Genomic DNA, 13,230 nt, shown 5'->3' with positions numbered 1-13,230 from the left:
TCATTCATTACACTATCATAGTTCCCATCCGTTTTATGTAAAGGATAACATCCCATATTGACAGTTTATAAGACTAAAAAGAATAGCCGGATAGCCGTTTACGGTGCCCCGTGTGGTCCGCTGACGATCACTTACCTGTCCTTGGGGCTCCGGCGCGTCCTCTTCAGGATCCCCTGCATCGTCAGCACTCTTCATCGTTGTCATCACGTCGCTGCGCACACCGTCCCGTCATCCAATAGGAGCGGCGTGCGTAGCGACGTGATGGCGGTGACGGAGAGCGAGGATACCGGGGAAGCAGAGGCCTTGCCGGAGAGTCGGGGACACCCCGGGGATGCGGCGACAGCAATGGAGGGCGACATCCAGGGGAGCGGTGACAGTCCAGAGAGGCGGGCACACGCGAGTACAACCTCCAATACCAATGGTCTTCAATCTGCGGACCTCCAGATGTTGCAAAACTACAACTCCCAGCATGCTCGGGCAGCCGTTGGCTGTCAGGGCATGCTGGGTGTTGTAGTTTTGCAACATCTGGAGGTCCACAGGTTGTAGACCACTGTCCTATACTTTACATTGCACGGATCCCTCAACATACGATGGTTTCAACAAACGATGGTCCGTTTGGAATAGATTACCATCGTATGTTGAGGGACCACTGTATTGCAAATACATCTTAAAAGGAGTACTCCGGCGCGCACTTTTCTATTTTTATCCCATCCGGGCTGCAAAATAAAAGAAGACAAACTTTCTCTTACCTGCCAACGAGCCCCCGGAGCTCCGGTACACTCAGGTACAGGTGTTCGGTCCACGGGCTGTATTCATCTTACTTCCTGTTAGCCCGGCACGTCACACGAAGCTTCAGCCTATCACCGGCCGCAGCAATGTCCCGCCTCGGCCGGTGATAGGCTGAAGCTCCGTGTGACATGCCGGGCTAACAGGAAGAAGAATACAGCCCGGGGACCGAACACCTGTACCGGAGCTCCGGGGGCTCGTTGGCAGGTAAGAGAAAGTTAGTTTTCTTTTATTTTGCTGCCCGGACGGGATAAAAATAGAAAAGTGTGTGCCGGACTACTCCTTTAAAGAAAAAACACTTTCAACTAGGTACCTATATAGTGAAAGTGAATCAATTTATTTCTTGTAAGTCTACTTTTATAGTTTACTGTTTGATTTGCACATGTGGTCATTTCTCTGTGGGAAAAACTAAGCAAAATCTCAATATTAGATTCCAAGAACATCTTTACTCCTTACGTACAAAAATAGGTGCCTCCCGTTTTATCGCCCACATAGATGACCATCATGAGGGAAATATGATGAAATTTGTTTTGCAGGTTTAGAATATATCCCTCAACAAACGCAAGGTGTGGACAGGCATATTAAAAACTTTTACCGTATGAAGCAAAATAGATCATGAAACTGAAAGCATTGGGCCCGTTAGGCTTGAAAGAAATGATCTTAGCTCATTCATATGATATCGCAGGATAAGATTGTCCTTTGTTTTCCTATATTTATATTTTATCTGCTATGTATATTCTTTGGTGATGGGTCACTCCTCCCATATATACCTGTTCAGTAATCCAAATGATCAGGAACCGGAAGAGGAGTAATTGACGCAAAACCGCTCTGTTGTTCCATTGATATGCTCCGGCTCCAAGCTTGGAGCTGGCTTCCCTCTCTGCATCCGGGTGAACCTTTTTGTATATGGACATTGCTGCAATAAAGTCTGAATTTTATGCTTCATACATGGTGAATGCAGACATGCTTTCTTTGCTTGTACTACTAGTGTTTGGCACCCCATGTTCTTCAACAGGTTTTTCCATTGCTTGTGCTAGATTTCATTGGTATATAAAATGTTGCAGTACCCATCCCCCACTTTAATTTGGACTATACTTTGTAATGACAACCAAAACCAAAACAAAAAAAGCTTAATTTATGTGGGGAAATTGAAAAGAAAACCCCAATTTGGCAAATTTTGGAAGGTTTTGTTTTCATGCTATAAACTTTATGGTAAAACTGACGTGTTTTTTATTCTGTGGGTCAATACGATTAAAATGATAACCATGATTACATACTTTCCTATTACTGTACCACTGTAGGCCTATAACTTTTTAATTTTTTCGTATAAGCAGCGGTATGAGGGCTCATCTTTTGCACCGTGATCTGTATATTTTATTGATACCACATTTGCATATATAAAACGTAATTTTTTTTTTAATTATGTGACAAAAAAAAATACCCTGCAATTTTGGACTTTTTTTTAACGTTCGCCGTACGGGATCAATAACAATATATTTTGATAGCTCAGACATTTGCGCATGCGGCAATCCCAAATATGCTTATTAATTATGTTTTTTTTCCCCACTTTTTAATAGTCTTTATAGCAATCATTTGATTGCTAATACTGTTCAGTGCTATGAATAGGGCATATCTCTGATCAGTATTATCGGCTATCTTCTGCTCTGGTCTGCTAGATCAGACCAGAGCAGAAGACCCGAGGAAGGCGGCGGAGGCAGGTGAGGGGACCTCCATCCGCCGTTCTGGATGATTGGCACCCGGCAGGCGATCCGTTCATCCAATGTAAGTGCTGCGCTGCCATGATCTGTATTGATCACGGCATCTGCAGGGTTAATGGCACACATCAGCGCAATCGCTGATGTGCGCCATTACCAGTGAATCCCTGGCTACTGATTGCAGCTCGGACATGCCGTGCATAACGCGAGCACCGATCCGGTGCTCACAGTCATATCCATGCTATAAATGTACATCATGGTGCGGGAAGTCCCACCGCGTCACGATGTACATTTACGTTGATTGTTAAGGGGTTAACGGGGCACTCCACCCCAGGCATCTTATGCGCTATCAAAAGGAAGGGGGGGAGGGGTTCTGTCCCCACGATCAGACGGACAGATAACATCCCTTATATTTTGGCTAGGGGATAAGATGTCTAGTGGCGGAGTACCCCTTTAAAGGGGTATTCATAGTCAAATAAAAAAATATTCCTGGGTGCAGAGGCTGTAGAGTTAGTGTACTTTATAATATGGTGTCTGTACCTGTGTGTGATGGCTGGTCTCACAATTCTGGGTGGAACGGCCACTGGGTGTGAAGAAGATCAATCTCCACAGGGAGCTTTAGTTGCATGACAGCTGTGGTGCAAAGGGTGAGGTGACTGATGTCTTGGAGGAAGAAGAGTTAACTCACACTTACAAACAATGGATACTGGGACTTGTAGTTGGAGGGAATTTCAACAGGAAATAGCCATTTCACAAAAAAAAAAAAAAAAAAATAAAAACTGCATTAGAGTGGACTCCCAACACAGCCATTCAGCCCCAATGCGGATAATTTCTAAGCAAGCCCATTACTGTCTGGCAGGTAAGTACTGAAGTCACCTTATGGTGGATAACCCACTTTAACAGAGCCTGTTTCATGCTGCCTATGGTTCAGGCAGCCTGAATTGACTGACAGGTCCTCTTTCAAAAAAAAAAAAAAAAAAAAACACATGTAACTTCTATAAAATAAAATAAATTACATACATTTTTCAAACTCTTCATCACTGGAATCAGTTATCACCACACAAGTCCTAAAGGCACAAAAAAAAAGAAATCAAACAATTTGTTAAAAAAATAAAATACACAACAACAAATAGTATCATCTACTGTATAACAGAACATAGTAACATACCTCATAAGGTTAAAGCCAAACGTCTATCAAGATCAGCCTATATGCCCTATTGTGTCCCTACTGTGTTGATTGAGGAGGAAGGCAAAAAACCTTATGAGACTGATGCCAGTTGCCCCATGCCAGTGGGAAAAATTCCTTTCTGACTCCAATCAGAATAAAGAAGAACATGGCTAGATAGGGCTAGTCATCTTTATTCTGGGCATACCTTAATCCTCCCTATAGTCATTTCTAGTGCCAAAAATGTAGATATATGCTGTGCAAGTATATTGTGGAACATATAAATAAATAATTGTTTTAATTTATTTTATTTATTGTTTTGCCTTTTGCTGCCCTAATTCCAGATCGGATTTATTTTGTTGTTGATAGGGATCGACCGATATCGTTTTTTTTTTTTTTTTTTTTTTTTTTTTTTTTTTTAGGGCCGATACCGATACTTTGTGGAGGTTAGGGCCGATAGCCAATAACTTATACCGATATTCCGGTATAAGTTAACGGCTATTTATCCCTCCCGGCGACACAGCTGAAGATCATTGATTTAAAGCGGGCGCTTTAAATCAATGAACTGCAGCGGCTTTTGCGGGGCCAGAGAACACCGATGCCGCCCGCTTCTCTCCCCCTGCCTATCCGGGGGTCCTGAGTCCTATCCCCGCCACCGCACCGTGCCGCACCCCCCACCGCACCGCCCCGGCCAGAGACCGCCGTTGCCCCATTGCCTCCCTCATCCCCGGTTTTATAATTACCTGATCCCGGGGTCCACGCCTCTTCTGGCTCCTGCGGCGGCGTCCTCAGCTATCACTGTGCACACTGACGGTGACGTCGCGTTGAGGACAGGACGCGCAGGAGCCAGAAATAGCGCGGACCCCGGGAACAGGCAATTATAAAACCGGGGATGGGGGAGGCAATGGGGCGGCCGAGGCGGTCTCTGGCCGGGGTGGCGGTGGTTGGGGGTGAGGTGCGGCGTAGGGTGGTAGGGTGGGAGGCGGTCTCTGGCCGCGGCGTGGTGGTGGAGGGTGCGGCGCGGTGGTGAGGCGCATTATCAGATTATTGGCAAGGTAATTGCCGATACCGATAACATCCAAAATCATGAATATCGGCCAAACCGATAATCGGTCGATCCCTAGTTGTTGCCCCTTCATGGATTTTACTATTTGGTTGACTATATGTACTTCAGAATACTCAGATGGGCAAGAACTAAATTTCAAAGAGGGGTGTGAATATGACGTTGAGAAAGGAGGAATCGTGTCCACATCCTGCACCCTTTTTATTAAAAGTTCCACCCATTTGACTATTCAGGGAAAATTGCAGATAATCAACCGAATCAAAATTGTAAAGCTCCGTGGAATCTGTTGGCGCTATATAAATAGGAAAATACCAGAGACCAGATAAAGCAATAAGATAAAGCATGAGAATTAGGGTAAGTCCATACATTATTGAAAAGCTGGAAGTTGCTGAGTTCATTCACTTAAAGGGGTACTCCAGTGGAAAAAAAAAATTCAAAATGAACTGGTGCCAGAAAGTTAAACAGATTTGTAAATTACTTCAATTAAAAAATCTTAATCCTTTTGGTACTTTTTAGCAGCTGTATGCGACAGAGGAAATTCTTTACTTTTTGAATTTCTTTGTGTTGTCCACACTGCTCTCTGCTGACACCTCTGTCCGTGTCAGGAACTGTCCAGAGCAGCATAGGTTTGCTATGGGGATTTTCTGAAAGTACTGAAAGGATTAAGATTTTTTAATAGAAGTAATTTACAAATCTGTTCAACTTTCTGGCACCAGTTGATTTAAAAAAAAAAATTAAAATTAAAAAAATATTCCACCGGAGTACCCCTTTAAAGATGCAGGACATAAATGTACATCCTGGTGAGCTGGTACTTACCGCACCAGGACGTACATTTATGTCCTATGCATAACCGTCATGCGCGGCAGGTCCCGGCTGCTGATAGCAGCCAGGGACCCGCCCGTAATGGCGGTAATCCGCGATCATGCGGATGTCCGCCATTAACCCCTCAGATGCCGTGATCAATACAGATCGCAGCAGTGCGGTACTTTGAATGGATGATCGGATCACCCCGCAGCGGTGCCGCGGCGATCCGATCCTCCAACATGGCAGCCGGAGGTCCCCTCACCTGCCTCCGCCGCCATCCATGGGTCTTCTGCTCTGGTCTGCGATCGAGCAGACCAGAGCAGAAGATGACCGATAATACTGATCAGTGCTATGTCCTATGCATAGCACTGAACAGTATTAGCAATCGAATGATTGCTATAAATAGTCACCTATGTGGACTATTAAAGTGTAAAAAAAAAAAAAAAATATTTTCAACCCCTCCCCCAATAAAAATGTAAATTGTCCCATTTTCCCTATTTCACCCCCAAACAGTGGAAAATAAATATTTTATATACATATTTGGTATCACCGCTTGCGTAAATATCCCAACTATTAAAATAAAATGTTAATGATACCGTATGGTGAAGGGCATGAACGTAAAATAAAAATAGTAAAAAAAATTGCTGCTTTTTTTTATTTTTATTTTTTATAACATTTTATTCCATGGGTATCAATTTAATCGTATTGACCCAAAGAATAAAGAACACATTTCAATTTTACCGTAAATTGTACGGCATGAAAACAAAACCTTCTAAAATTAGCAAAATTGCGGCTTTTTAAATTTCCCCACACAAGTAGTATTTTTTTGGTTGCGCCATACATTATATGGTAAAAAGTGAGTGATGGCATTACAACGGACAACTGGTCGTGCAAACAACAAGCGCTCATACTAGTCTGTGGATGAAAATATAAAAGTTATTTTTTTGCCGAGCCGAGTCCTTAAAGGGGTACTCCGGTGAAAACCTTTTTCTTTTAAATCAACTGGTGGCAGAAAGTTAAACATATTTGTAAATGACTTCTACTAAAAAATCTTAATCCTTTCTGTACTTATTAGCTGCTGAAAACTACAGAGGAAATTATTTTCTTTTTGGAATGCTCTCTGATGACATCACGACCACAGTTCTCTCTGCTGACATTATTATAATAATAATGCTTTATTTATTGTTTTCCTTAGTGGGATTTGAACCCAAGTCCCTAGCACTGCAAGGCAGCAGTGCTAACCACTGAGCCACCATGCTGCCCTTAGCATACATCTGCTATGCATGGTTGCTAAAATGGACAGAGATGTCAGCAGAGAGCACTGTGCTCGTGATGTCATCAGTGTTCCAAAAAGAAAGGAATTTCCTATGTAGCACTCAGCAGCTAATAAGTACTGGAAGGATTAAGATTTTTTAATAGAAGTAATTTACAAATATGTTTAACTTTCTGCCACCAGTTGATTTAAAAGAAAAAAGGTTTTCACCAGAGTACCCCTTTAAGGGGTTAAAGCACTGTAGTAAGGTAAAAAAAGAAAGAAAATAAATAATAATAATAATAATAATAATAATAATAATAATAATAATAATAATTATATATATATACACACACACACACACACACACACACACACACACACACACACACACTGAATAGATCACAAACTTTCCCATACAAAGACACTTATATACCAACTACCTTGGCTTCTCTTCCACAGCATTGGACAGATTACTTGTCAGAGTACATTTGGGATCTGAAATCAAGAAATACAGCTATTAAGTTACAAATATTTAAAGTGAATTATAAAAACTACAGTATGTTGTCTCAACGGTGCCTATACCTGACTGTCTGGCACTTTGGCTTTCCTGTGACAGTTTCTTTGGTGAAGTGTCTTCCTCTGAATCGGTCAAGAGTAACTCCTGTGCACAAGATGGCAGCTGGGGACTGAGATCACCCTCTGGAGTCAGGAGCTGCGGAGCAGACTTTTGCCTTGTCCGAGACTAGAATAAGGAAAACAAATCAGGAACAAAATTTTAAAAGAAATTTTTATAATTTTAAAGAACTGTCCATTATATACAATGAATATACAATGAATGGAGCGTGGTGTACGCCACTCATTTCAGGATGCATTTGTTCTTATGATTAGTGGGGTCCCAGCAGTCAGAATTACACCAATGAGCATGTTATCCCCTATTTTGCAGATAGGGTATAACTACCAAAGATGGGAATACCTCTTTAAATTAAAAATGGCTCAACCCCTACATACATCTTATAGGTTTAGACCATGTGACCTCTGAAAGTAATAAAAGTACCAGAATGTGGAAAGTGTTGCTTGTGGTACTTTTTACTATTCCTTCCGGAGGGAACATAAGTATGTAACCCGATGTGACACAGTGTTGTGTACATGGACCCAAACTCACATGCAGAGAGCCCAGATAATGTCACTGTATGTAGGGGGAAGGCCCATGGCTAGGGTGTAGGAAGGTTTGGGGTATTCCTGGCAGGGGGATCACCCTTAATTTCCGACGTTGGCACGTAGCGCTTCACCGCAGATAAGGGACACGATGGGTGTAGGTGATAGCAGTGATCTCTTTTTCTTAAAAGTACAGGTACATAATATGCAGTACAAGTACAAAGAACATCAGGACAACACGTTTCTAGAGGTAGAATCCGCTCTTCCTCAGTTCCAGTCCAGTGAACTGGGCCTTTATCTTCCGTGAAGCACTATGTGCCATAGTCGGTCCTAGGGCTGGGCGGTATAACGGTTCATACCGAATACAGAAATTTTTGGGCTGCAGGATATGAATTTTCCCCCATGGGAATGTATTATTAGCGCAGCGCTGTCCCCACAGTGCTGGCCGGCTTCTTACATGACAGTGCGCTCAGCCTATCACTGGCCGGGGCAGGACATCGCTGGGGCCGGTGATAGGCTGACGGCTGTCCGATGTTCCCTTCCCCAGCGTGTGGCCGACGTTGGTAAGTTACAGTTTATTTTCTTTATCTTTTGCAGCCCGGGCATAGGGATACAGCGTACAGCAGTGGTCTCCAACCTGCAGACAACTCCCAGTGGTCCCTCAAGTTACATTATTAATTGGTTCCAGGACGACCATTGTATGTTGAAACCATCGTATGTTGAGATCATAACTCTATGGAATCCTAGTAATTGGTTCTGAAGCACCAAAAGGTCATCCGAAAATCAGCATCACATCCAAACGGCTAAAGATATTAACATGAAACTTGGCACACATGTTACTTATATGTCAACAACAAACATAGGAAAGGTAATTTAACCCTTACTCACCCCCATTTGCAAGGGGCGGTGTTTTTGTTTCAAGTCCCATACAAGTCTATGGGAAATATATGTTACTGCATAACTTCCAAACGGCTGGAGATATTTCGATAATACTTGGTCCCATGTTACTTATATGTCCACTTAACATATAGGATAGTTAATTTAACCCTTAACTACCCCAATTTGTGAGGGTCGTACGGCTGGAGATATTTCAATACCTGGTACACATATTACGGGTCGGGATATGACAACAATATATGAGGACGGGATATGAAGTCAAAAGCTTCCTCCTTTGTTTATTTTCCTCCCCAAAAAGGATTAGGAAGGAAAAACCGGGCAACGCCGGGTACTCAACTAGTTCTTACATAAAAAAGTAAGAAAGATTTGCTGGGAGCAGTCTAAGTGTTTTCCAACCAGGGTGCCCCCAGCTGTAGCAAAACTACAACTCCCAGCATGCTCGGACAGCCGAAGGCTGTCCGGGCATGCTGGGAGTAGTAGTTTTGCAACAGCTGGAGGCGCCCTGTTTGGGAAACACTGGTCTATGTAGGACAGGAGCTTCTTCAGGGTCCTGTACAGTACTTGCTATGTCCTAAAAAATGGAACTGTGTCCAAAGGAGCAGCTAACCATGGTATGGGTTAAAAGTAGTACAGAACATGTAGTACCTCCCTTTACTGTAGGGGGCGCTATCAGACACCAGTCAGTGCATGCACTTCAGTAATACAGTTTTAACAGTGAAATGCCCATTCTGATTGGTCAGTTCTTCCAGCCATTGACATGTTTTGCAGATTCCATTGCATTGTATGTTGAGTCTGGTTTCAAGTTACAATAATCCAAAAAAGACCATTGTATATTGAAACTATTGTATGTTGAGGGATCGCTGTAGTAGTAGTAGCAATGTCCCACGTCAGTCAGTAATAGGCTAAGCAAAAAATCCCTGGCTGCCAACAGGACGTGCGAACAGTAGGGTGGTGGGGGGGGGGGGGGAGGGTAATATAGGACTTTTTTTTCACATCAACCTGAACATTATTATATAAAATCTCTCTTTCTTTTATATGCTGTGTTCACAAGATATTGCTAGGGTAGAGGACAATAGTCTGCAGCTGCCAGCAACCTGGGAAAGAGCCAAGCAGAGCCTGCACTCAGATGGATACACAGAGCAGATGCTTTCTAATACACAGGAGCAGGAGATCCTTATGGATACAGACAGCACAGTCACTCACAGGCTCAGTCCCCGCCAGCCGGCCAGAGATCCTTTCCAGGAGGCTCCGGGATTCCGCGGCCATGACCCGAGATAGATGCGTCAACGGGATAAACAATGATTTAAACTACCCGCGGACGAGCGCTGACACGGCCCCGGAAATACTTCCAGCCAATGCGCGACTTGGGAATAGTATTACTTCCGGGGAATTCAAAGTCTGCAAACAGGAAACTGCAGTAGTTTGTAAGCGGGGCTGTGTCAGATCATTGGACCAATCAGAACAATTGTTTACGTCACATCTGATGACGCTGTTAATCCTACTGCGCGCGAACGCAATGCTTTGAAAAATGACGTCACGTACAGACAGCAGTAATCGATGGCAGAACATTTTTGCTCCTTCTGCTGCTTTTGCCCAGCTAGTGCTAAGCGCACTTAGGCGCCGCCGTGGATAGGGATAGGGTTGGGGGGGGTTACACTTTAGGGCTGGAGATTAGGGTCAATTAACCCCTAACCCTATACACTTGACCCCCTCTATACCTAATTAAAACCTAATTAACACAAAACCTGCTAAAATTCCAGCTACTACATGACTCTTGTTCCTTTACCAGTAGTGATTGCTCACTGTCGCCACTAGGTGGAGACAGTTAACCACTAGTATAGAAAGTCTTTCACACTCCATGGGGGACATTTATTATTGGCTTTACACCAAACCAAAAAAACACAAATAGCCAGCACAACTACCTGATACACGGGTGCACGCTGCTGTGGCAAATACTGAGGATACAAAAAAAGATTGCAGCAGCACACTTTGTCAAAATTTGAAGGCTCTTAGCGCACTTTTTGATCAAAACGTGTCCCCGCATCATTGGACATTTATTATTAACTTTACACCACCTTAACCCCTTAAGGACCCAGCCCATTTATATCTTAACCCCTTAAGGACGACTAGCGTATGCATACACCCCCATTTTAAAGTCCTTAAGGACTGAGGGCATATGGATACACCCGTGGGAATTCCGGTCCCCGCCACTCGCCGAGCAGGGAACAGACCGGGGTGACTGCTGATATCTATCAGCAGGCACCCGTGCAAACCCCTGGGGTTCAGACAAACGATTTGCGGCTTTTCCGGGTCAATTGGGTCTCTGGTGACCTGGAAAAAAAGGGTGAATGGGGCTGTCTGAGACAGCCCCATTCACCCTTACCCAGCAGGAGTGAGGTGGCATGGCTGCCGCCTCACGATCACGTGATTGACCGATCAATCATGACCCTGCTGGGCGGCGATCGGGATGGCGAAGATGGTGGAGATCGGCGGCGGAGGGAGTCTCCTACCTTGCCCTGGTCCGGCGGGATCGGTGGTGGCGACAGGAGCAGCAGGATCGGCGACGGTGGTGGCACCAGCGGAAGGATCCAGCAGGAGGTAAGGCCTGTTCACATCCTGCTGTTGCTTAGCAACAACTCGCAGCAAGCACAGCCAAAGGGCATCCTGGGAGTTGTAGTTTTGCAACAGCTGGAGTTCCAAATACAACTCCCAGCATGCCCTATGGTAGTCTGTGCATGCTGGGGGTTGTAGTTTTGCAACAGCTGGAGGCACTTTTTTTCTATGAAAAAGTGTGCAGCCAGCTGTTGTATAACTACAACTCCCAGCATGCATAGACTACCAAAGGGTATGCTGGGAGTTGTAGCATTTTGTCTCCAGCTGTTGCAAAACTACAGCTCCCAGCATGCCCTTTGACTCAATGCATGCTGATTGTTGCAGTTTTGCAACAGCTGGAGACACATTGGTTGTGAAACGGAGTTTGTTACCTAAGTCAGTGTTTTGCAACCAGTGAGCCTCCAGCTGTTGCAAAAATACAACTCCAAGCATGTATGGTCTGTCAGTGCATGCTGGGAGTTGTAGTTTTGCAACAGCTGGAGGTTTGCAAGTTTGAGATGCGGCAAATTTTCCGCCGCAGCTCAAACTCCCAGGGAGAAACTAATTGTAAACCTGCGCCCGTGTGAATGTACCCTAAGAAAACTACACTACACTAACACATTATAAAGGGTAAAACACTACATATACACATACCCCTACTATGTATTGCACGTCAGTGTTTCCAAAACGGAGCCTCCAGCTGTTGAAAAACAACAACTCCCAGTATTGCCGGACAGCCACTGACTGTCAAGGCCGGAAGTTTTGCAACAGCTGGAGACACCCTGTTTGGGAAACACTCCCTTAGGGTATTTTTGTGGCGGATTCAAATCCCCAATTTAGTCCTCAAATTTGCATGGCGCTCTCTCACTTCGGAGCCCTGTCGTATTTCAAGGAAACAGTTTAGGGCCACATATGGGGTATTTTCGTGCTCGGGAGAAATTACGGTACAAATTTTGGGGGACTTTTTCTCCTTTTACTCCATATAAAAAGGTAAAGTTGGGGTCTACACCAGCATGTTAGTGTAAAAAGAAATTATTTTTACACTAACATGCTGGTGTTGCCCCATACTCTTAATTTTCACAAGCGGTAAAAGGAAAAAAAGACCCCCAAAATTTGTAACACAATTTCTCCTGAGTACAGAACTACCCCATATGTGGGAGTTAAGTGCTCTGCAAGCGCACAACATGGCTCAGAAGTGTACATTTGAGGTCTAAATTGGTGATTTTCACAGGGGTGACTGATTTTACAGCAGTTCTGACATAAACGCAAAACAATAAATACCCAGATGTGACCCCCATATTGGAAACTACACCCCTCACGGAATGTAACAAGGGGTATAGTGAGCCCTAACACCCCACAGGTCTTTAATAAGTTTCCATTAAAGTTGGATGTGAAAATAAAAAAATAAAAAAAATTTCACTAAAATGCTGGTGTTACCCTACATTTTTCATTTTCACAAGGGATAATAGAAAAAAAGCCCCCCAAAATGTGTAGCCCCATTTCTTCTGAGTAAGGACATATCCCATATGTGGATGTAAAGTGCTCTGTGGGCGAACTACAATGCTCAGAAGAGAAGGAGCGCCATTGGGCTTCTGGAGAGAAAATGTGGCCAAAATTGAAGGCCATGTGTGTTTACAAAGCCCCCATAGTGCCAGAACAGTGGACCCCCCCACATGTGACCCCATTTTGGAAACTACACCCCTCACGTTTTGTAGTAATTGGTACAGTGAGCATTTACACCCCACAGGTGTCTGACAGATTTTTGGAATAGTGGTCCGTGAAAATGCTAAACTTTATT

At 44.0% G+C, this 13,230-nt stretch overlaps 1 protein-coding gene across 1 annotated transcript in view; it reads right to left on the bottom strand.

The window, feature by feature from the left end:
* Positions 1 to 10,453, bottom strand: part of LOC130291112 (germ cell nuclear acidic protein-like) — a 41,926-nt gene extending 31,473 nt beyond the window's left edge. Inside the window, exons 1-4 of the mRNA XM_056539534.1 lie at positions 10,044 to 10,453; positions 7,371 to 7,530; positions 7,229 to 7,283; positions 3,522 to 3,568 (exon numbers count right to left, since the gene is read on the bottom strand). Of these exons, the coding sequence (XP_056395509.1) occupies positions 3,522 to 3,568; positions 7,229 to 7,283; positions 7,371 to 7,530; positions 10,044 to 10,106 (325 nt within the window). The 5' untranslated portion in view covers positions 10,107 to 10,453. The remainder of the gene's footprint in view (positions 1 to 3,521; positions 3,569 to 7,228; positions 7,284 to 7,370; positions 7,531 to 10,043) is intronic.
* Positions 10,454 to 13,230: the final 2,777 nt, after the last annotated feature.

The sequence above is a fragment of the Hyla sarda genome, chromosome 9 (genome assembly GCF_029499605.1).
Source record: "Hyla sarda isolate aHylSar1 chromosome 9, aHylSar1.hap1, whole genome shotgun sequence".
NCBI lineage: Eukaryota > Metazoa > Chordata > Amphibia > Anura > Hylidae > Hyla > Hyla sarda.
This window is presented reverse-complemented; position numbering and strand designations above follow the sequence as displayed.